This window comes from Juglans microcarpa x Juglans regia, chromosome 7D, assembly GCF_004785595.1.
Source record: "Juglans microcarpa x Juglans regia isolate MS1-56 chromosome 7D, Jm3101_v1.0, whole genome shotgun sequence".
In the NCBI taxonomy this organism is placed as follows: Eukaryota; Viridiplantae; Streptophyta; class Magnoliopsida; order Fagales; family Juglandaceae; genus Juglans; species Juglans microcarpa x Juglans regia.
In genome coordinates, this window is record NC_054606.1 from 7,267,023 (window position 1) to 7,290,748 (window position 23,726).

The 23,726-nt window shown below is 32.6% G+C and overlaps 3 protein-coding genes across 4 annotated transcripts; all 3 read left to right on the forward strand.

The window, feature by feature from the left end:
- Nucleotides 1–5,528: 5,528 nt before the first annotated feature.
- LOC121239074 (acyl-coenzyme A thioesterase 13) lies at nucleotides 5,529–7,654 on the forward strand. Its single transcript, XM_041136201.1, has 3 exons — nucleotides 5,529–5,806; nucleotides 6,398–6,538; nucleotides 7,219–7,654. The coding sequence occupies exons 1-3, from the start codon at nucleotides 5,615–5,617 to the stop codon at nucleotides 7,360–7,362; spliced, it is 477 nt and encodes a 158-aa protein (XP_040992135.1). The 5' UTR covers nucleotides 5,529–5,614; the 3' UTR covers nucleotides 7,363–7,654.
- Nucleotides 7,655–11,617: 3,963 nt separating this feature from the next.
- LOC121239075 (probable anion transporter 4, chloroplastic) lies at nucleotides 11,618–16,238 on the forward strand. Of its 2 annotated transcripts, none has more exons than XM_041136202.1 (9): nucleotides 11,618–12,095; nucleotides 12,723–12,949; nucleotides 13,093–13,459; nucleotides 13,928–13,972; nucleotides 14,073–14,219; nucleotides 14,661–14,798; nucleotides 14,891–14,924; nucleotides 15,476–15,655; nucleotides 15,952–16,238. In XM_041136202.1, exons 1-9 carry the CDS (start codon nucleotides 11,667–11,669, stop codon nucleotides 15,957–15,959), a joined length of 1,575 nt encoding a protein of 524 aa, XP_040992136.1. In that variant the 5' UTR covers nucleotides 11,618–11,666; the 3' UTR covers nucleotides 15,960–16,238. The 2 variants fall into 2 exon arrangements, with proteins under 2 accessions (XP_040992136.1, XP_040992137.1); XM_041136203.1 differs by having other exon boundaries at nucleotides 11,958–12,095; nucleotides 12,710–12,949.
- A 153-nt stretch (nucleotides 16,239–16,391) lies between these two features.
- LOC121239076 (calmodulin-binding receptor-like cytoplasmic kinase 2) lies at nucleotides 16,392–22,484 on the forward strand. Its single transcript, XM_041136204.1, has 7 exons — nucleotides 16,392–16,545; nucleotides 17,450–17,696; nucleotides 17,998–18,236; nucleotides 18,492–18,654; nucleotides 19,317–19,406; nucleotides 19,732–20,030; nucleotides 21,938–22,484. The coding sequence occupies exons 1-7, from the start codon at nucleotides 16,471–16,473 to the stop codon at nucleotides 22,262–22,264; spliced, it is 1,440 nt and encodes a 479-aa protein (XP_040992138.1). The 5' UTR covers nucleotides 16,392–16,470; the 3' UTR covers nucleotides 22,265–22,484.
- The last annotated feature ends 1,242 nt before the right edge of the window (nucleotides 22,485–23,726 follow it).

Below are 23,726 nucleotides of genomic sequence, written 5' to 3' on the forward strand. Positions count from 1 at the left end.
CTATATCGAGTGCTTCAAGAAAAGGAAGGAAAGCCTTGATGGAGAAAGAAAACAAAGGGATTGAGTGCTTACCTACTGCAAGCTTCCTTCTCCACGTTAAACAAGTACTTCAGGTTTGGGTTTTGGTTAAAGAAAGTCTTCCTTCTCCACGTTAGGGTTTCGGTCCCCAAAGAAAGTAGAGAATTGGCGAGAGAAAAGGCTCTCTCTTTCTTTCGTTTTTTTAATTATGGAAAATTTTATATACCATTATATAATTTTACTTTTATCCCAATAAGTATTATAATATATTTATCACTATTAAATAATTATTTATTACATATATTTTTATCATTATAAATGTGCCATATATCACTTAATATGATTAAAATAGAATAAGATTATGATATATAACATTATTCATTAATTAATAACTAGGTCAAAGGAAAGCACGTTTGTCCAGTTAGATCAAATAATTGTTTTACAAAAATAATATATTTTTTTACAAAATTTGTAAAATTAGTTGATGGCATATATAGCTTAGAAGACATTGCTTCGATTTTTATATAAGTAATATAATTAATAGAATATTACAAATGACCTTTAACAAATAAATTAATTACTACAATCAGTACTTTAACAAGATGATTGAGTTTGCATCATCAAGATAATTGTATTTAATAGCATGTTTTGAGTCAAATGAGATTTATTTCCCATTTTTTCTATTTATTTTGGCTTTGTATTATATTTTGTGGATAACTGTACAACCTCGTTAAGGATATTTCATTGTTGTGGTTCTATTTATAAAATTCTGGTACTTATAATTATTAAGTTGTGAAATTTATTTTTTCATTTTAATGTACTTTTTTTTATTAGATCCTTCTTTTTCGAACTGGGCTTATTTTAGTGTGTTTTATTCTCTTTTGGGCCTAGCCCATTCAGATTTGAAGCCAAGCCTGCTGCTTGCAACCCAGTCATCCATTTCTCTCTAAACGATGCCGTTTTGGCCATAACCCTTAGGGCTTTATTTCTTTTCCTTCTGCGCCCCGACCGCTGCTTCTTCTTCTTCTTCTTCGGTTTCATCTTTCTTCCGCAATCCCGATCCTCATCTTCTTTGACTTCGGCCTCAACTATGGTCTCCACCATGGGTTGACACACAGTTATGCCTATCTATCTTAAGAAATCTCTATTCCAGCTTTTCGTTGACTAAAATGCAAAAGTTGAAAAGTCTTTATTTCTTTTTCTGATCTACGACCACCCTTCTTTCTCTCAATCTTTTTGAGCCGATTTGGTGCTTTTCTTTATATCAGTTTGGGATCGAGATCATCTTTTATTTTCTTTCTAAGAGCTTGGCCGTTTTCAATTCCTTCCATCCAAATAGCAAATAGGCTGCTAGAAGACCTCAAGCTCAAGAAAGTCATATATGGATTCCCAAACCCCCATTTTCATTGGATTTCGATTCTTATTATGGTATGGCTTGACTTTCCTACAGATTTGATTCCCTTTACTTTTTCTTCTCATTTTCATTTATCTTTACTTTTGCTAGCCTTTCTCCACATGCTAAAAAGCAAGTGTGCAAGTGAAGAACTGTTGTGTTGGGTCTGAAGTTAACGGGAAAAGCAGGGCTTAAATACTGAAGAAAAAAAAAAGTTAAAACAAGAATTTTCGTCTCATAGACATTTTATATATATAAAGATAATTGCATGGCAATGACAGGCGTCAATGCATGCTCGAAAGTGCGTTTTTACTTCCTCTCGATTGCAGCTCTTTTTCAATAGATCTCACAACTTTTTAAAGAGAAATGCTAGAGAGCCCACATCGGGCTTCTGTTTTTCTCTCGCGTCTGACGTGGCTTTTTTTTTTCTTCTTTCCATTTCTCCCTAGTAGGTGAAATGCTTGAAAAAAATATTATCTCTTCATATGAATAATATAACTGTTTAAGTCCACTTCTTTTCTTTTCATGTATTTTCTGTGACTTTAACATTATTAGTTTAATAAAGTAACATTATTATGTTAACTGTTTGAAAAAAGAAAATAAGAAAATCTATCAGTTAATCATCTAAAACTGTTACATAAAGAGATTATACAAAATAAACTTACGAACTGATAGATTTATTTTATAATAAAAGTAACTTTATAATCTGATGTATAAACTGATAAACTGATAAATTTTCTTCTTTTTATTTTTTATATAGTTAACATGATAATATTACTTTATTAAACTAATAATGTTAAAGTCACACGAAAATACATGATAAGAAAAAAGTAAGGCGGGAGAGAAAAATGAATCGGGCGCTCTAGTATTTCTCATTTTCAAACTCCAAGAAAAACATATTTAATTTTTTTTATCAATTTAAGATTATTTTAAAGGGAGCATTGTTAGATATATATAAATTTTAGAGAAGTGTTAGGTAGATGATCGATACTTTGCACCGATCGGTGTATTTTTATTTTTTGTTTCTTAAATATTAAAAAATGTACTGAATTGATTTTGTTCTTAAACATTAAAAAATGTATTTCTTAATATTTAATAAATAAAACTAAGGTGTTGTTTAGATTGTAAGTTAAGATAAGTTGAATTGAAATGAAAGTTAAAAATTAAATAAAATATTATTAAAATATTATTTTTTAATATTATTACTATTTTATGATTTGAAAAAGTTGAATTGTTTATTATATTTTGTATGAGAATTTAAAAAAATTATAATGATGAAATGAGATAAAAAAAAAATTATATAGAAAGCACCAATCTCTAACAAATCTCTCATAAGCACCAAATATTTTTTGTCAAGAAAATTGATTCAATTAGAGAGAGTAATTTTGCTTACATTTTTTCACAGTGGAACTCATCTTGTGACAAAGAGCTTACACTGAATTTGTACAAATAAAATTTATACAAATCATTAATTTTTAATAAATCTCATGAAAATATAATTAATCATATTTGTTTTAAGCCCACCCAACCCACTGAAAATATATGATGATAATTACTCCTATTTCCGTTTCAACTTCTAATATTTTTATATAAAAAATAATAATTACAAAAGAATTTTATAAATATAAATTTAAAATTAATGTATTTTAACTTGAATTATTTACTTTTTTATTTATTTATAAAGTAACGATACTCAAATGATTATGTATTCTTTTAATCTCATCTTTTAATAAATTGTAATAATCATTCCATTCATCTATTATTGTATGTCTACTTAAAAAGACTAAATATTTACTAATCATTGCTTCTTTATCTTGTTTCATTAATTATTATTTTTTATTAAGGTCCTTAACTCTTTCCATCATTTTTGTTTAATTCAAGCCTTGAATTATAAGCTAGACGTTTTAAATCATAAAGACCCTACCGGCCTTTAGTTGGCCAGTAAAACTTGTAACAATAATGTGAGCCACTTGATGATATGTTTTCACATTTCCTTTATAAACATTAGCAGCCATAATCATTTCTTGTAAATGATTTAATATTTCATATTTAGATAATTCATCTATGTTTCATTCATATAGTGCATCTGGTGAAAAATCAGATCTTACTATATGTTCTCTTTTTTCGAATTGTATATCCGATGAGGTTGGCCGCAGATACCAATTTCGAGTAATGAAAACATTATATTTAGAATCTCTAGCAGAATATTCATTAACATGATATCCTCTAATCTTGTTTATTTAGAGATCTATATTTTTAAATTGACTTTCGATATTATTAATTTTAGAATCAGATAATAAGATAGGTGAATCTGTTTTACTTAATACATTAATATGAGGTTGTTTTAATGAAGTAGAAGCAGTATTAGATATATTTAATTTTCTAACTTATTAGAGATTTATTCTAACAAATCATTTGTACTCTTTGAAAAAATATTTTTTAAATAAGATAGAATTTCATGGGGAATAAATAACGGCGTTTCTTTTGCTTCTTTAATAGTAAGATTAATAGGAGATAATTGGGTCTCGATTCTCTCTAATTGTTTACTCATAATTTGTAAATATAAATTAGTATAATTGTTTTGTTGATTTATATTATCTAGGCTTCATTCTTTTAACTGATAAATTTTTTCTGAATAATTTTCTTCTTCTTCGTTTGATGTAATTATAAAGATATTTAATAATTTTTATTTTAATGTTTCAAGTATATCTAATTCTTTAATTTGCTATTTGACTTTACAATTTAACTTAAAGTGATCAGTTTTTTCACATTTATAGCAAACAATTTATTTTTTTCTTTTTATTATACTCTTTTGTATTTATTATTGGTTTATTATAAATTTGTTTATCATTTATCTTTTTATAAAGTGTTTTATATTTTCTTTTCTTGTTAAAATAATTCGTATGATTTCCTTTTTCCATCTTATGTCTTCTAAAAGGAGGTAACAATTGGGTGTAATTAAATTGTTCACAAAAAATTCTTACCAGATAAGGAAATTTTCAAATCCTTATGACCTGTCATATTATGATTATTATAATTACCAGTATGCATAAACAAAAATATTTTCAAAATAAAATAAAAATTTGTGACATTTCTGGTTCTTCCACTTTAAAAAATTACAAGAGATCAAGACACTCTCGCGATGATTTTTACTATGGTAGAATTATTATGGATTTGAACCTCTTCATCATCTTATTCTATCTTAACAAGAAATAACAATCAATGAAAAAAGATAAAGAAGCAATGATTAATAAATATTTAGTCTTTTTAAGTAGACAGACGACAATAGATGAATGAAATGATTATTGCAATTTCTTAAGAGATGAGATTAAAAGAATATAGAATCATTCGAGTATCCTTGATTTATAAAAAATACAAAGAGTAAAAAGACCCTTGAATTATAAGCTAAACATTTTAAATCATAAAGATTAGGACAACCAATGTTATGATCAAAATTATATTCCATATCAGAAAAATAACAACAATATATATAATATAATACCAAAAAGCCAATGGCTCTGATATAATAGCGTGAACCATGAATATAATAAGTGTAATAATATCTAGTTTAATAGTAATAATAGGAACCTCCTCTTCTTTCTATCTCTCTCTAAGAAATTTTAAAATGTTCTCATTACACAACGATTATTCGTCCATTAAATTATTGTCCACTACTTTTTTTTTTATTCTTTAAAATAAAATTAAACTGAATTATAAAGTGAAAATATGTTATTAAACATCATCAAATTTTTAATACCATTAAATATTGTATATCAAATTATAAAATTATTTTTATTATATAAATAAATTTAATAAATGATATAAAAGGAAAATGCTAGTTTGTCTATTCATTTTGACCGTTTATGTATTTAATTTTTTTAAAAATAATAATTAAGAAAATAATTTTTAATGTATTGATATATTTTTTTATTTTTAAAAAATATCTAAATACGTTAAAAAATATGAAAAATAAAAACTCAGATTTCTCCCAGCCGTCAAAACTGAACGGCAGCCTAGCAATACCCAATATAAAATAATGTTATTTATATAAATTTATTTTTGTTAAATTTGTTGTTAAAAATATAAGAATTTATATATTTTAAATAATTATCTGAAAGTACCGTACAATTCCTCCAAGTCGCGTTCTTGCAGAGAGTCTCGGAGAGCGAGGACAAGACACAACCCTCCCCTAAAATAAAGACAATGGAGAAGGCCGGGGAGTTTCTGGAACTGACCAAAGAAGAATCGGATAGCGTGTCGGGACTCACCATCCATCCTCACCGACCTGGCTTGGAATGGAGTTTCTACGAGGATTTCTCCCTCAGAGGCATTCAAGTCGACCGGGTGGAACCCGGTTTCGTCGCCTGCACTTTCAAGGTTCCCCCTCGCCTCGCCGTAAGATTCCGAACCCCTCACTCAGCGATTCGTTTGTGTATTTAGTTTTTTGATCGGGTTATTAGAGCTTTATATTTGGGTGTATAACTTGAACCTAGATGTTTGCAGCTATAATTTTTGTATGCCAGACGTTTTCATTGTTTGCTAGGAGTACTGAAATCCAGAAAATTGTTTTGAAAATTTGATGTGGAACTTTTGTTCGAGCGTGGAGAGTGTGAGTGGTTATAGTCCCATATTGGTAACCGGTTACAATCGTGATTGATACAAAATAATTTGAGTAAATATTTTGAAGACATAGGATTAAGCTTTAAGATTAAGTTTTTGGCTAATCTCTTGTATATCCGATCAACTCCTTTGGGTTCAGAAGCGGTATTGTTGAAATCGCTAAACTAATTTTGGATGGGCTATGCCTTTTACTATCAATAAAATCTTACTTTTACTTATTAAAAAAAAAAAAAATGGTGGGGTTTTCCCGAAGAGAGCTGTGAAGTATACTTCAATGTCTGTATTTTTCCTCTTATGGTTAGGATCAATAATAAATGAGCTTGTACGAAAAAGATACGCTCTTTATTTTGGGATTCCAATTTGCAGGATAGAAATGGAAATTTGGCTTCAGGTGCAATCGCAAACCTTGTCGATGAAGTTGGTGGTGCCGTAGTCCATGTCGAGGGTCTCCCAATGAATGTTTCAGTGGACATGTCGATCTCATTTGTTTCGACTGCAAAGGTTAATGTAAGCTAGCCTTCCTTTACAGCAAATTCTTTAATGTTTGACATAGTTTTGGGTGTGTTGTTGGTCTTCTAATTGGATTGTCCATGTCTAAGGAAAAAATAGATTGTCCACATGTTTGTCTTCAAACATGAAGTATAGAAGTGATTCAGAGTACAGTACTCTTTATTTCCTAACACACACTGCTCTAGGCCATAGAAAAGACTCACATCTGTCAGATTTTGAGCAGCCCCCAACTCTTTATAAGGAAACTCCTATATCTTCCGGCTCTAAGTTACCTGACCACCTTCATGCTTGGAACGAGAAGCTGAGCTTTAAATCTTGTTCTCAGCGCCAGGTCTGGTCCTCTAGGGAAAGCTCTTTAGACTTGTTTTTTATTCTGATAAAAAATGAAAAGAAAAATGCAATGGCCAGCTTAATTGACTGGACACATTTCCTAAATTTATGTTATATTAGCTTTCAATATGAAAAACAGCTTGAGTAATTTGAAAATCTTATTAGCTTCTTCCCCAGTATTTAGTTTCTTGTTTGGTGGACCGTGGAAATGAAAAAGAAAAAGAAAATCAGTAAAATAGCAATGCTTTTAGTTTCAAAGTGAGCTTGTTTTAATAGATCATAGCTTGAGATCTGTTTTTGCACCTTTTTGGTATAACATCTTGATCTCCTGAGATGGCAAATTGCAGGATGAGTTAGAGATAACCTCAAGGGTTTTAGGGAAAAGAGGAGGTTATGCTGGAACAATCGTGCTTATGAGGAACAAAGCAACTGGGGATATTATTGCTGAAGGCCGGCATTCATTGTTTGGTAGACATGCCAGCAAACTCTGAGTTCTAAATCCAATTGACATCAATGTTGTGGAGGTTAACTTATGTGCATTTTCTAAATCTCACTTGACAAGTGTTTTCTTCGCGTAGTGGAGTATTCAATCTCGTAGTGAAAGGAGTTGGGGATTCGGACTTCTTTTTCTTTCCGAACATGTTTAATTGCTGTAGTGATTTGCTGGTAAGCTAAGATATGAATACTGGAAAGCTGCAGAGAGGATAAACATGAATTTTGATTTCGTCTTCTTCTGTTTCGAAAACAGAGTATGAATATGAAACAATGACATTATTTCTTTTACACCCTAAGTTGAATGCGGCTCACCCCCTTTATCATGTTCCTTGAATTTCACTTGTGCCTCCACAACCATGTGCTGCTTGTGCCTTGTGCCTCCACGACCATGTGCTGCTTGTGCCTTTTCATATTACTGGCTTGGAGACTGTGTTTGATTCCCTGCTTGGTGATTCATAAAACTCACTTAAAATAGAGAGATACACGACTGTCACGCGATTTCTTTAAAAAAAGTGAGTTAATATTGGACTTATATGAAAAAAAAAAAATTTAATTTTTTAATAATAGATCTGACTCTTTTTTAAAATTATTGTGCTGTATTTGTATATTCTACGATTATATGTAGCGTTATTCTTACGAGAACTTGGGAGTGCAGACGCCATTATGGTTCTTTAAGAATAAATAATCCCTAATTATCTTGGGGATTAAAAAAATAATAATCCAATTGTTTTCGAAACAGAGTGAGTATGGAATTGATCAGACAATATGCCCAAGCACTGAAACGACCAATGTGAGTTTACGAGCATAAAAGAAGTGTAAATGAAGACAAAAAGAACATTGTACCATGTGTGTGTTCTTTTACGTGTGATTATATTTTTCACATTCACCATGTTTTCCATCACTTTAATCTTCCAATTCTATTTTCACGTTAGTACTAAAAGTATAAGAAATGACATTTGCAATTTTAGAGTATGTGCAAGTCTCTTAAATAAAAGAAAAATTGATAAATTTGAGATCTACATAAAATAGATATTTTTTTAATAATAGACTTTATTTGTTTATAAAATAATGTGTAAAACTTATATACCTTAAAAATATATCTACTGATCTAAAAATACACCTCATAAAAAGAAAATAAAAGAGAAAAAACCAAATAAAAAAATCATTTTTCTTATGAATAAACTTGTGGACTAGATTAATTTCAGATACAAAATTCCAGCTAGAACAACAATGACTTGTTATTCTTACAGAATTGTCAATAATGCAAACAAATGGAACATGCTTAAAGACTTGTTATCCTTGTAACATGTTTTTTTAATGAAGCAGCACGTGTCAATTGTTTAAGACTTATCAGATAGCTTGTTCTCCCGTTGGTTGTTGAGAACGTAGGAATTTGCAAACTACTTGCAACTTTATTTCCAAGGTTAGGAAGGAAAAGCACCGAAATCTCAAGCTAAAAAAGTCCCAAATTCACAGTTTTTCCTCTTTGAAGTTTGAACTGAGAGTTTTGTCGGACAGACAATGAAAAATGCGGTGTAGAAAATTTTGGTGAGAGGTCTTTTGCACCGATTGTTGAGAAGTACATTGTTGACATTGTAACCAGTATTTTGAATACCGTATTTGTGACCATTCTGGTCGAGGTATTAAAATGAAATATTTTAATACTGGTACCGTTTTAGAATAGTCTATATATGAATAAATTATATTTCAAAATAATAATCTATATATGAATAAATTATATATAAATTATAAATAATTTGATCTGAATTGAGAGTAAAAAAATAAACTTACAGTTTGAAGAAATGAAAAAAAAAATGTAAAGGCCGAAACATAAGTTGGTACAGGCCGAAATATCGGCCGGTATGGTCCGAAATGGTCGAAATTCTGACCGGTACAAAACTATACCATTCTCTGTACCGGCTACACCACAAAAATGAAATATTCCAGCCTTGTACCAGCTGGTATGATACGAAAATTCAAAACATTGATTGTAACTTCTCAGCTTTAAATATATTTGCATAGTGTAGAAATAAATTAGAAGTACGTGAAATTTATGCACTTAAAACTTTATCTTACATTACTCTTAAATTAATATTTAACCTTCTCATAATTTTGATCACTTGTTAAGATATGATTGTTAAGATGGATAATAGTATAATTATTAAGATACTTATATTTTTTTTATTTAGTTCAATTATCTCCTTTTTATTGAGTTTAAAAAAATAACAATTTCTTTTATCTTTTTTTTTTTCATAAAGATAGGTTAATGATAAGGATAATGATACTTTTACATATTCAATCTAGAATATTTTCTTGACCTCTTAGAGTTGATATTGTACATTTTTAGAGGCAGCATTGGACCTTTTCATCTCTATATTTATAAAATTGATATATGCACTTGCTGTATGTTTCTGTTCTAATTCCATTACATATTAAAATACTTTTACCTGTTGCAACTTAACTATTTATCAACAAGAGATTATCACTCTCCTCTTGTCAAGGACCAGCGTTTCAGACTCTAACCACCTAAATAAAAACTTCATCCATGTACTCTATTAGATGTTACCAAGTTTTGATTCATTGCATGGATGGAAGGCAATGCTCATTTACAAACTAAAATACTTTAGATTGGTTGATTCTATAATTCCGACGTTGTAGCTTTAATTTTACTCGAAGGTTATGGATTTTGTTGTACTGAATTTAATATGAACTGGCATAGGCTGATGCTTCTTGTTTTTAGCATGACAAACGTCTGTTGCTGAATTTCTCTGATCCCTTGCTTCCTTTCTTCTATAATGGCTTCATTAAGTGGACCTCTTGTCTGCACATAGGATGATGGAAACTGAAGTTGCACTATTTTTAATCTCCAGTATGAAAGGAATCTCTATACACTATTAGTCTGAAGGATAAAACTTATTACAGATTTGGGATAAAAACTTAAAACCTCCTATTACCTATGCATGCTTATGATTTTCCTGTATTGATATATTATGTCGGTCAAAAAATATTTTTTTAACTAAAATATTTTCATATATTTTTTAAACACAACTTGAAAGTTGGAATGACAGTGTGATACTTGGAACATTTAATTTATTGTTGGGCGATGATATTTGTTGTTGAGAACATTTAATTTAGTTGGCACTTAGAAAATGTTAGGTTTCTTTTTTTGTCAGGATTGGAACTGAAAAAAATGTTTGTTATAGTCATTATAAGAAAATATTATTATAATTAATGTGGATAATGGGTGTGGATATTTTGGATGTGATTGATGGATGATGAGTGTGGATGTTCATTGTAGTTATTAGTTGGATGTGGATGGTAGATGATGGGAGTGAATATTTATTGCAATGATTAGTCATTTTTAGTTTTTTTTTTTTTTTAAGCATGTTAGTATATTACTTGTTTTTATTTAGTTTTATTTTTTGTTATGTTTTTAGTAAAATTGAAACAAAAGTAAATTATTTACTTTAGATTGTAAATTTTGAAAAAATTTAAATTTAAAAACTCACATAAAAAATTATTTTTTTAAAAAATGTTCTAAATATGAAATTGAAAATAGTACAAAAAATCCAAAAAAACTCAAAATCCGACTCCAACTTGATGAAGATGTCGAAGTCAGAGGATGGACATACTAACTCTAACTTGGTCGGTCCTCAATCTTATATAAGATGAGTTTATATGTATTTATAAAAAATTAAAAAATATTATAAGTCTCGTATGTAAATATATGTTGAGTTAAAAAAAATTATGGATACTATTTATAAAAAAAATTTGAGTTGAGATGAATTTAATAAATTGAAAATTAAATATTTAAATATTAGATTTGACTTAAAATTAGAGTAAAAGCTCAATTCAGTTTCAGATTAGGTGAGAAATTGAGGTTTCGTTTGTTTTTACAGATAAAATGAGATGAGTTGAGATTATAGTTAAAAAGTTAAATAAAATATTGTTAGAATATATTTTTTAATATTAATTTTGTTTTAGGATTTAAAAAAATTAAATTATTTATTTTATTTTATTTTATATTAAAAATTAAGAAAATTATAATAATTAGATTAAATGAGATGAGATAAGATGACATATTTTCTGAAAACATCGACAGCAATAATTAACAAGTCGAAATCTCAGTTTCACCCCCCAAACACCTTCTAAATCGATAAACGTAGTAACGCACATCTAGCTCTATGGGCAGCAGAGGGGGCAGGTCAGGAATTTTAGCTTATATTAGCTATTAGCAAGTATAACACCGGCGGCTGACAGCTAGTATCTGTCTCTCTCTTCACCGACGGAGTCCCCCGCCATGAGCTCTGCCATCGCTCTTCATCGTCCATTTCATCGCAGTTCTCTCACAGCATTCCGAGCCACCGAAACTATCAAACTTTCTTCGCGTTTCGTCCAATTGTCCTACAGATGCTGCCTCGGAAACATTTCATTGACGAATTCTCTGCTGAGAATTGGACTTCGGCAGGTATCCTCTGAGCTTCGAGATCCTCACTCGTTCAAACTTAGGGTTTTCTCGAACGATTCTCAGTTCGGGCCTTTGCCGGAAGAGAACGAAGTGCAGGCGCCGAGTTTCGCCGAGTTTATCACTTCGGAGAGGGTGAAAGTGGTGGCGATGCTGGCCTTGGCTCTGGCGCTTTGCAATGCGGACCGAGTTGTGATGTCGGTGGCGATCGTTCCTTTGTCTCTCTCTCACGGATGGAGCCGATCGTTTTCTGGTATTGTTCAGGTGTTTTTTTTACCTTCACTCTCTCTCTCTGTCTCATACACACACACACGCACACACTCGTCGAGCTTTATTTTTAGTCCTAAATGTTCTCTTTGGTTGCCAAGAAAGAAATTTTTTTGAAGCCTAAATCATCGATATTGTTATTGATATATATATATATATATAGAGAGAGAGAGAGAGAGAGAGACACACACACACTCATGTCAATATGCAATCTTGAATGCATTAAGTGTCCATTTTAAATGTCATATCTATAATGTAGAATAAAATCGAAAGTAAATAACTTAATAGCTATTAAAAATTAGGAAATATTAGTCCTTCAATTTCAGTATTAGACTTGGAATGCAATCATGATGATTAACTTTCCAATGATCTGGTAGTAAATCAAGCAGCTTATGTATATGATTTTTCCTTTAGCCATATTGTCATTTTACCGTATCAAATAGACTCCAAGTGAAGTACTTGTTAAGAGAAAAAAGAGGAAACCATGTGAAGTGTCGTGCTTAATGTCCAAGCTTGGGCTTCATTGATTTTTATATTGAGTAGTTATGATATTGAGTTCTTTCTTCTCATAAAATCTCATTTGCTTTTACTTCCGACTGACTCCTGGATAGACACTTATGACAGTCATCTTTCTTGTGGGGATACCTGATCTCGCCAATAGCTGGAGGGGCCCTAGTGGATTATTATGGCGGTAAGTTAGTCATGGCTTGGGGTGTGGCTTTGTGGTCACTAGCTACCTACCTTACTCCTTGGGCTGCGGAGACTTCTTTGTGGGCCCTCCTTGCGATGCGAGCTCTGCTTGGCGTTGCTGAAGGAGTAGCTCTTCCTTGCATGAACAATATGGTGGCCAGGTATAGAGGGTTTAAAAACCTAATGTTTCACAATGATTAACAATATATCTATGATAGACATACCGCGCTTATGAACAGATTCTTGTAGTTTAAGAAGTTGGTGAAGCTAAAATTTTAAAGAACTTGTGAACTTTTTCTTTTAGATGGTTCCCTCAAACAGAACGAGCCAGGGCTGTCGGACTTGCAATGGCTGGTTTTCAGCTTGGAAGTGCTATAGGACTCACACTTTCTCCCATCCTCATGTCACGCGGTGGTACATTTGGACCATTTGTTATATTTGGATTATCTGGATTTCTGTGGGTTTTGGTATGGATATCTGCAATATCAAGTACTCCCGACCGAAATCCTCAGATATCAAAATATGAATTGGAGTACATATTGGACAAGAGGCAAAAATCCTTTCCCATGGAGAATAGACCTAAGACAACAAAAGTGATCCCACCTTTCCGGCGCTTGCTTTCTAAACTGCCAACATGGTCCCTAATCGTTGCAAATGCTATGCATAGCTGGGTAATTGCATTCATATCTTGCACTAGTTTCTTCCAAGGATCATGTTAGAAGTTTGTTAACATGTGCTAAATATATTGTTTAGTTTGATCATATTGGCCAGTAGCAGGTGTACTCCTGCCTTGATGACAGCCTCCTCTGTCCCAAAAGTAGTGTTATTTACCAATTGTGTACCCATCTGAAGAAAGGGTAAAAGAATCCCATATATGTATATCACAATTTGGTTGCCACCTCTTCCCCCAACATTATAGAAAGAATATCCCAGAATTACCATTTTAATTAGGTGCTGGGGGGCACACATAAGACTACCTTAGTATAGTGCAAAGTCTAATTGAGAGAAAAAGCTTATGAGTGTGTGAGGTTAATACGAACTCATTGTCAGATTGTGTGTGGGTGTTTGTGTGTACACTCATCATTGTTATTGTAGATTATAGATTTCTATGCAAACTCATATTTCATCTTTTTCTGCAGGGCTTCTTCGTTATTCTTTCCTGGATGCCCATTTATTTTAACATGGTAAGTCCAAATACTTTGGCTATGATCTATGATTCTTTATCAGGAGTAATAATGCCTAATTGAACTTTTACCTTTTACAAAATACAATTTGTTGCTGCAGATATATCATGTTGACCTCAGACAAGCCGCATGGTTTAGTGCTGTTCCTTGGAGTATGATGGCTATCATGGGATACTTTGGTGGTTTGTGGTCGGACATGTTGATACAAAGTGGTATAAGTGTCACTTTGACTCGCAAGATCTTTCAGGTGCAGCATTTTCCTTTATCATCAATTTAATTTGCAGCACAGGGTCATTTCTCACTTCTAAGATCTGAATTTTTTTATTTTTAATCTGATCAAGAAATCAGGGGAATGAATCCTATCTACTAGTTTTAACTGTAATGAGGCATTCATTTACACATGCATAAAATAATCTTAAAGGTACGTTCTTTGAAAATTATCTCGAAGAGAAGAAATTAGAACCAAAAAAGAAATTCATTTTGTTTTATACGACCTTTTTAAAACTAAGTAGTGTGGTAAATTTATCTTGCAATGTGGAAGTTTCTGGTAATACTGAAGATGGAACCTAGGTTGTTGACACCATACTTCATTTTTTACCTTTCTTTAATCAGTTTCTGCTTGTATTTTTTCAATTTTCGATTTTCTCACTTCGTGTTGAATTATATGAAATCTGCATCTTCTATGCAGTCGATTGGTTTTCTTGGTCCTGGGATTGCTCTTATTGGTTTAACCACAGCAAAGCATCCATCAATCGCTTCTGCTTGGCTTACTTTAGCCGTCGGTCTGAAATCTTTCAGTCATTCCGGTTTTCTTGTGAATCTTCAGGTCAATACTGTGAATCCTCTTAATGACTAAGCTTAACTAGAATGGATGTTGCGCTCCCCTCTAACCTTTTACTTTATTTTTTTTGGTACCAGGAGATTGCTCCACAATATTCTGGCGTATTACACGGTAATATTCTGTTCATCTCATTATTTCTCTGACTTGGTCTGATCTAATTTATTCATTTGAAATGTGTTGTCACCTGATCATATCAATTTTGAAAACTTCTTAGTAATTTGAAACAACCTACTATTAAAAAAAACCCGCTTTACATAAAGACATACTACAGTAATAGCTGACCTCCTAGAAGTATTTTTGTTGTCCTTATGCAGTGGCCTTTTTCTCCTTTTAAAATGGTCAACCTCCAAGTCGAATAGAAAGTTTGATGTTTTTATATTGTGGTCACCACTATCTTGAGCTCCCTTGTGTCTTCCTCCATAAAGAGTAGCTTCCACAATGCAATGATTGGCTTTTGAAATCAACAATATCTCAGGTTCCCCACATTGGGCGATAAACTTCCAATGTCAGCTATGGAGAAATGGACTTTTGAATAACATATATTAGTTTTTTTTAGCAGGAACGACTAAACATGCAAAATATGTTTTGCTTCTGAACCTGATGAGTAAAGAAAGTACTACGTGTCTGACCATTACAATTGAGTACTACATTTCTGGTTTCAGGAATGTCGAATACAGCTGGAACATTTGCCGCGATTGTCGGAACAGTTGGAGCTGGTTTCTTTGTTGAGCTGGTGGGTTCTTTCCAAGGATTCCTATTACTTACATCACTACTATACTTTCTTGCTACCCTTTTCTACATCCTGTGTTCTACTGGAGAGAGAGTAAACTTTGATGAAACAGGTCAGTATCATATCCAGTTGTGTCGATTTTCTGAACTCGCTCTTTTATCTGAGGTTTTAAATTGATGTTTTGGCTGTTCCAGGGTAGTATTACTTAAAGATAGTTTCTTAAGCATGTCTTGTTTATAATGCAAATAATAAATGAAAATAAAAAATAATAATAATTCCATGATATTCTTGTAAGCATGCGGCTTTGACAGAATGTGAGCATTAAATCTTTTTAATAGTTTTGTTGTGCCTAGTTGACCATTCTCATTCACATTTTAATATTACTAATATTTTTTTATTGCTGAACAGTTTCCTGATGAGATTGAGATTTGATGATGCTGTTGCTAAACACCGTATGTAGTTGATCGATAGTACGGCCAGCTGTGACTAATGGTAACAAAAGCCTCCGATGCCCGAAAAAAGGCGGAGAAGGTTGGAAAATGGGAATTTTCCTCTAAAAATTAGTAGTTGAAAGAGATGTACAGTACAGTACAGTACACTACAGTGGATTCTAAAGAACTGTCCTGCTGGGATCATCCGCAGTTCTTTCTCCCTGATTTGTCTTTGTATTCATATATAGATTCTCACCTTGTTCAGAGATCCCTTAAAAGTACTTTTTCAACGGATCAGATCGTTTCAAGGCGATGGATCCAAAAGATTAGCAAAGAAGAATTTGTGGTCAATGGCCTTGCAGCAGCCTCTCTCTCACGAGTGATATCTGGAAACTGAGTTCTCGTATCCTAATATCTTTTATAGCTTAAATGAAAAATGGAAAAAAGACTAAAATTGCTGATTCAAATTAGTTGACCAGACCAGCGGTAACAGCTGATGTTTTTCTTGAAGATAACAACACATGTTAAAAGCCAAACTCACCTTCAATCGAAATGGTTTAAGAAAAAAGAGGTACTTTACTATTTTGAGCAGGCTTGAATGTTGGAGGGCATCAATTAAGCACACGTACATCATGCAAATAAAGTTCGATTACCCTTTTGTATTTATTTATTTTTTAAAAAAATCAATAAGACAGGATAAGAATGGCAAGGATTCGTTTAATAAGGAAATGAGATAGTTTTAAAAGAGTTAAATAAAATATTAGTATAATCTTATTTTTTAATATTATTATTATTTTGAGATTTAAAAAAATTGAATTGTTTATTATATTTTATGTTAAAATTTAAAAAGATTATAATGATGAGATGAGATAATTTATAATAGACTAAGGTCTTGTTTATTTTCAAAAAATATCTCATTTTATCTTATCTTATTTCATTATTATAATTTTTTTAAATTTTTACATAAAATAAAATAAATAATTTAATTTTTTTAAATTTTAAAATAAAAATAATATTAAAAAATATATTTTAATAATATTTTATTTAACTTTTTAATTTTAATCTTATTTTATCTCATGTCTAAAAATAAACGAGCGCTAAGACTAGTCGAGAGCATCTGGTGAAAAAGATTTTAGAAGTAGAGGGCATATTATTGAAAATAACGAGGGTCAACCTCGAGGTTGGAAAAATCCAAGCCGGAAGTTTCTGTATTCAAAGCGGGGGATAAGACCATGGCAAGTTGGTTGACCTTTCCAAATCTGTCGTGCTCGTCTGTAGCATTCGACGTTGTCGGTAAAATCAGCATGAATTGCTTGAAAAGGTCTCCCAGAAATAAAAATATGAGAAGATTACGAGCAAGAAACATAGTCTATTATTTCCCGTAACTTCTTGTCAGATGATGTGTTGCTTTTGTTCCACAAAGCCAAAAAGGTAAGATACGTTCAAACCTGCGAAGCTCATCATCACCTCTGCAGATGAAGAAAGCACCAAGTCCCCGCAACTTCCCCTCGAGCCAAAGACAAGAAAACTTCATTCTCCGAGATGAACCGGCCGGCAATAGCGCATCCAATGGAACTCGTTCTGCCTTGAAATATATCAAGGTTGCAGCAAAGAAAGTTGCTGGAGCTTTCGCCGTTGTTCTCTTCTGGCGGAAGAAGGTCTACTCAAAAGATCATATAGCTGATTCCAGCAGAAATATCGTTCGAACCAGAGGGAATTCGGGTAAGTTTTCTGATTTCGTTGATGTTCAAAGGTTAGGAAATTTAGGATCCATAGATCTCCTATTTATCTACATTGGTCAAAGCTCGAGCTCCTCCCCCATTAACGCATATAGCTTGACATCTTCAGCGGCAGTATAAGCCATAAGGCAACCAATTGCGTAAATATGGATGTCAAGTCATGGGGTTTTTAACTTGGCTTAAAACACGGTCAAGACATTACTATTTTTAAAGAAGCTCGAATTCCTGCACTTTCAATGTTTATGGTAAATGGGTACCGTGTTACTAGTGTTTCCTATTTGCAGTTTCAACAGATCCTTCTTCGGGGAGCAGCGCGAAGAGTTCATCAATGTTCAAGTCCTCTAGCTCTGGTTATTCTTCCTGTGTTTTCAATGGTCAAGTTGGGAATTTCTCCATTGAAGAGATTTACAAGGCAACCGAAAATTTCTCTCCAGCTAATATAATTGGGGAAGGCGGATTTGGGACAGTGTACAAGGGGAGGCTCCGGGATGGTACTCTTGTTGCAATAAAGCGCGCGAGAAAGGTACAGTATCATGCATGAGGACAATAAGTCTCTTGATTGATAGCTTTTGATTGGTAATTCTGTAACTTACATGTGATTATGTAAAAACAAAATCGTTGTAACCAGAAAATATTGCTTGAATTGTTGTCTGTAAACTTAATGGTTTGATGTGGTCAAAGGAGAGGATATAGGTAATATGGGACCAAATAATTTTTAGAAGCATAGATAAAAGTGATTTTCCATCAAGATGCATAATGGCTTGAAAATATGTGGCAGAACAAACATGAAAACCACTTGGAGTTCAAGAATGAAATGCTTACCTTGTCAACGATTGAGCATCTGAATTTGGTAAGGTTGTATGGATATCTGGAGCATGAAGATGAGAAGATCATACTGCTTGAATATGTCAGCAATGGAACACTCCGGGAACATCTTGATGGTAAGTCAACCGACTATAATTTCTCTAATTATGAAGTATAATAGCCTTATTTTTTACTTATAAAAAAAACTATGAGGTATAATAGTCAGTAAAATCTAAAAGCTGAAACAGATGTCAGGTATATATATACGTGAGCTGTATGTGCTAAATTCCCCTGAAACCAAAGCATACAACTAAATCCCTGATTTTTTTCCATTCCATAAAGCAGAAGAGCTAGATAATGCATTCTAAGCATATGCTGAGGATTGGAAATAGCAGAAGACGAATTCTAAGAATAAGATTGTGCTATAAATAACTAAATATTTCTTTCATTGTCATTAATCGAGAAGCTTTGTAATGTGGGAGAGAATTATGAGGTCTCAAGCCCTTCCTTCTCTCTCCTTCTTCTCAGAAAAATAGAAGTTTTTCCTTCACTCTCCATGCCAAAACTACAATCCATTTTCACCTGAAGATTTAGAATCTGCTAGTTGAGTAATTGGTTGACTCTTAGGTAGGCATGGTTAGAAATCAGAGACCACCTCAATGGTATTGGCTACTTATTTTCTTATAGTAGAAATTGCTTGAAAAGTTTACCTACAAGCAGAAAGAGTGGGTGCTCAATTTAGTGGCTGAATTGATAACAAGGAAAGGAAAATGAAAACATTAGTCATCTTTCATTGCAGGTACCTTGGGAAAAGGACTTGAAATTGCAGAGCGGCTGGAGATTGCAATCGATATTGCTCATGCAGTTACCTACCTTCACATGTACACAGGTATGCAGATTATTTCAGTCAAAAGTAGGGCTATGTTCTAACTTCAGGCAACTTCCTATTCTCATAAATAATTCAAAGATGTCTAAAAGAGTGTAGTGATATTACTCTGCATGAAGTTCAAATGCATGGACTTTAATGTACCGATCCAAGTGGCTAAATCATTAGAAATTTTCCTCGTGTGTTCTGGAATTTAAAAAGTCATTTAAAGGTACAATGTATGCCAGTGTTGAGAAGTAAACTCCTTAATCAATAGCAAAACTGTGTCACCATTTTCTTATTGGAAAAAGCATTTGGAGACGTATAACTTTTTTCATGTATTTAACAGATCATCCAATAATCCACAGAGACATAAAAGCATCAAACATTCTCATAACAGAGAAACTGCGTGCAAAAGTGGCAGACTTTGGTTTTGCACGATTGGGCTCAACAGACCCTGACGCAACTCATGTTTCAACTCAAGTCAAAGGAACGGCAGGCTACTTGGATCCTGACTACCTAAGGACGAATCAACTCACCGAAAAGAGTGATGTTTACTCCTTCGGTGTGTTGCTTGTAGAACTGATGACTGGAAGAAAACCCATTGAAACGAAGAGATCAATCAGTGAGCGGGTAACAATAAGATGGGTATGTATTCTTATATCCTGGAAACAGTATAAAGGAATTAACCTGGTAACATTCTGAATTAGCTTCATTGGAGTAAGATTACCTAATCTGTTTGAAGTACACAACGAATTAGTTATTACTCAACTTTAGCTTTAAACACCATGCAAATCCATGTCTGGTCATAACATTTTAAGAGTTAAACATAGTTCAATTCAGACAATAAAATCTTCCAATTCAGTTATAAGTTGAGAACCTGACATTATTCTATTTCCCATTTCATTTCACCTGTGCATAATCAGCAGTACAAGTAGTCTGTGCTTTTGGTGTTTCGCATTGATTCATATATTGCGCATCTACATTGGTTAAGTAAGAATTGATGTCAATACTAAAATACCGGCATTTGTGCACAAGTGACTAAAAATAAAGTAGATGTAATCAATCTAGACACATTAAAGTGCATATAACCATCTTGATCCTCTTTTGAAAAGCTGAAAATTGGGCCTAAAATCATGATGCTAGAAGGATGTATATGTCAGATAGTCCCACTGCTCAAGCAATCAAAATGGCTTGTGGATTCCATCCATCTGGAAGATGATGAATGATGGATTATTTTATATCATGACTATACCAAGTCCAAGTCCAAGTCCCTCTTCCAACCAAGTCTAGAGAATACTCCCAGGCAAATCTAAATCCAAGCCAGACCATATCAAATCCAGGATATTATTTTACATTGTCTGAGCTACCTGAGAAAATACTTTTAATTGTCCATTTAACTTATCATATTATCACCATGACAAGATCAAACTTTCCAGTCACTTTGTTTTAGACATTTTGCGTGAAACTGGAGTCACACCATTCCAGCCGCACCATTTTACACCTTGTTCTGGTATTGCATATAAGACAGTCATCACATAAACTCATCATAGTTGCCATGACCAGTCACATCTTCCACTTCATATAGCCTGTTCCCATGTATCAGAGACAAGTATCACTATGGTGTCACCCTAACATTGTTGAGAATGGATTAGCTAATTGTCAAATGAAAGCTGAGTATGTACTTGATTTTGAGAACTAATATCCAAGATGAAAAGAAATGATAAATGAAGAAATTCATGGTCCTAACTCATCTCATAAAACCTGTTCTCCAAGAAAGGATTGTTCATTCCTTATAAACATGCCCAAGACCTTGTCTACAAGCAATGCGAGATTATTCCTCAACACCCTCCCTCACGTGCAAGCCAGTATTTTTTTCTGGTCTTTGTCACGGAGTAAGTAGTGTGGGCCTTCATTCGTCCTATAGTAGGCTCTGACACCATGAAGAAATTCACGGGCCTAACTCATCTCATAAAACCGGTTCTACAAGAGAGAATTGCCCATTCCTTATAAACATGTCCAAGACCTTTACCATAGGCAATGTGAGATCATTCCTCAACAATAAGGGATTCAAGTAAAATAAACATTCAAGGAATCAGTGTGCAGAGAGGAAGTAGAATAATGAAGCACTTGAGCAAAGTCTAAATCCTTCTTTCTCAGCCATTCAGAACGGAACAAACTCATAATGTTACCCCAGCATCCACTACCTTTATTCATTTCATCTTGCATGTCTTCGCTGTTTACACCAAAAGATAACTTTTAGCGCAGTTATTTCAAACCCAAACAACATAACTGAATAAGTATGCAACTTTTTTTGAAGAAAAAAATGAAAGGGGTCTCATGGTAATTAATAAAGGGACTAAGCTTTCATAGCATTGTTTTTTTTTTTCACATAATTCTATTTTTATAATAACTGAAAGAGTGGATTTTCTTTTCAAACTTTGCAAATTAGTGTCACCTCGTAGGTATCTTGATGGTTATGTGACATTATACATTTCAGTGAAGTCTCCAATCAATAAATTGGCAAGACAGATGAAAACATCTTTTGTATGCAGGCAATAAAGAAGCTGAACGAAGGAGAGGCAGTAATTGCCATGGATCAAAGGCTGCAAAGGAGCCCAGAATCAGTCATGGCAGTGGAGAAGGTACTCAAACTAGCTCACCTATGCCTTGCACCTTCGAGAAAATCAAGACCTTCCATGAAACAATGTGTCGAGGTATTATGGAATATCCGAAAAGATGTTAGAGAAAGATCCAGTTCTCATTCTCTCCCTCCTAGTTCTCCTCAATCTGCAAACTTTCCGGAGAGAGATGCTAAGAAGAGTTTACATATATCTTTTGGTGTTGAAGATGATGACAGCTACAAATTTATCTCTGCATGATTGAGCGGCAAGCAGATTTTAAGAGAAACATCATTATTTCATCTCTGTAATTTTTTCTTAATGTAGAAATACAAAATGATATATTCATATGTTATAATTCTTATAAGTGTGTGCTCATTCTTTTGAAATCTAAGAAGACGTGTAGATAACGAGTTGTTTGTGTTTTTAGTAAATATAAGACTAGGTGGAAGACAAGATTATGAATTTTAAGTTAATTGCAGTCTCTCTCGCCCCTGGCTTTGATTTCAGTTAATTGCATTCTTGTAGCCTTTATGAATCACTAGATTCAGAATTTGATGGTCACTGGATGAGTATTACGGTAGTGCTCGCAATCCGTTAAATCACAAAGTGCTGAGACATGCATACATGTGGTGCATGATCTAAAGAAGTTGCGTCTGTTCATTGAGATTTCTAGTGAAAGTGTTTAGGGGATGTACGTCGAGTTCGGTTCATTTTCGTTTGTTTCCGGAGAGGTGAGGAGATGAGATGAGTTGAGATAAAAGTTGAAAATTAAATAAAATATTGTTAGAATATATTTTTTTAATAGTATTTTTATTTTGAGATTTGAAAAAGTTAAATTATTAATTTTATTTTGTGTGAGAATTTGAAAAAGTTATAATTATTAGATGAGATGATATGAGATAAAAAATTTTATGAAAATGAACTAGGCAGTTAAAAACGAGTCGAGCTTGAAATTATGATTAAAAGATTATAAATAACTCCTATTTTTCGGACGAATTCGAATATCGAACTTATTTCGGATATTTATAAAATTTCTTTATATAGTTTATATATATATATATATATATATTTTAATGCATAATTAAATATATGATAAAAATAATAAATATAAAGTTATTTAGGCTGACAATAAGAAATTCCAGTCCTAGATGGAATCTCAATTGTTGGGCTCTAATAAAAATTCAAATTTAAAAAAAAAAAAAAAAAAAAAACTGCCTAAATCAATCTTCTAATTAAGCAGGTACAAGAAAAAAAGCTACACAAAACAACCACATACTAGATTCACGTCAACATACAGCCAAAGAGTGTACCATTACAGCAACATACTAAATTACAAATAACAGTTACATAAGTATGCACATCCAACAAGAAATTATCATGACTACCAACATACTTGTATTCATGTCAACAGCAGCACAACAAGAGACCCCCCAGATTGCAGCCCAAAACGTATAGTACGATACACACATCTTCTATGCTAAACAAGAAAAATCCCACACCTGTCTTATAGTAGCTGCCCAGCCACATGCATTTCCAGCACATCTGGTTAGGCAGCCCACTAAGGATACGTTTGAATAGTGAGAAGTGTTGAGAAGTATTAAGAATATTTGTAAATAGTAGTAAAAAAGTAATAATAAAATAATAATAAAATATTGAATAGTAGTAAAAAATAGGTAAAAAATAATAAATAGTAAAAAAGTAGGTAAAAAGTAATAATAAA

Bases quoted from the DNA above. Each gene is read 5' to 3' on its own strand.
- LOC121239075 (XM_041136202.1), top strand. From the start codon at position 11,667: ATGAGCTCTGCCATCGCTCTTCATCGTCCATTTCATCGCAGTTCTCTC. The intron at 12,096-12,722 runs GTGTTTTTTTTA...CACTTATGACAG, and splicing joins CGTTTTCTGGTATTGTTCAG to TCATCTTTCTTGTGGGGATA. The intron at 12,950-13,092 runs GTATAGAGGGTT...TTTTTCTTTTAG, and splicing joins ATGAACAATATGGTGGCCAG to ATGGTTCCCTCAAACAGAAC.
- LOC121239076 (XM_041136204.1), top strand. From the start codon at position 16,471: ATGTTTTTCTTGAAGATAACAACACATGTTAAAAGCCAAACTCACCTT. The intron at 16,546-17,449 runs GTACTTTACTAT...TCACCTCTGCAG, and splicing joins AATGGTTTAAGAAAAAAGAG to ATGAAGAAAGCACCAAGTCC. The intron at 17,697-17,997 runs GTAAGTTTTCTG...TCCTATTTGCAG, and splicing joins TCGAACCAGAGGGAATTCGG to TTTCAACAGATCCTTCTTCG.
- LOC121239074 (XM_041136201.1), top strand. From the start codon at position 5,615: ATGGAGAAGGCCGGGGAGTTTCTGGAACTGACCAAAGAAGAATCGGAT. The intron at 5,807-6,397 runs GTAAGATTCCGA...TCCAATTTGCAG, and splicing joins AGGTTCCCCCTCGCCTCGCC to GATAGAAATGGAAATTTGGC. The intron at 6,539-7,218 runs GTAAGCTAGCCT...GGCAAATTGCAG, and splicing joins TTTCGACTGCAAAGGTTAAT to GATGAGTTAGAGATAACCTC.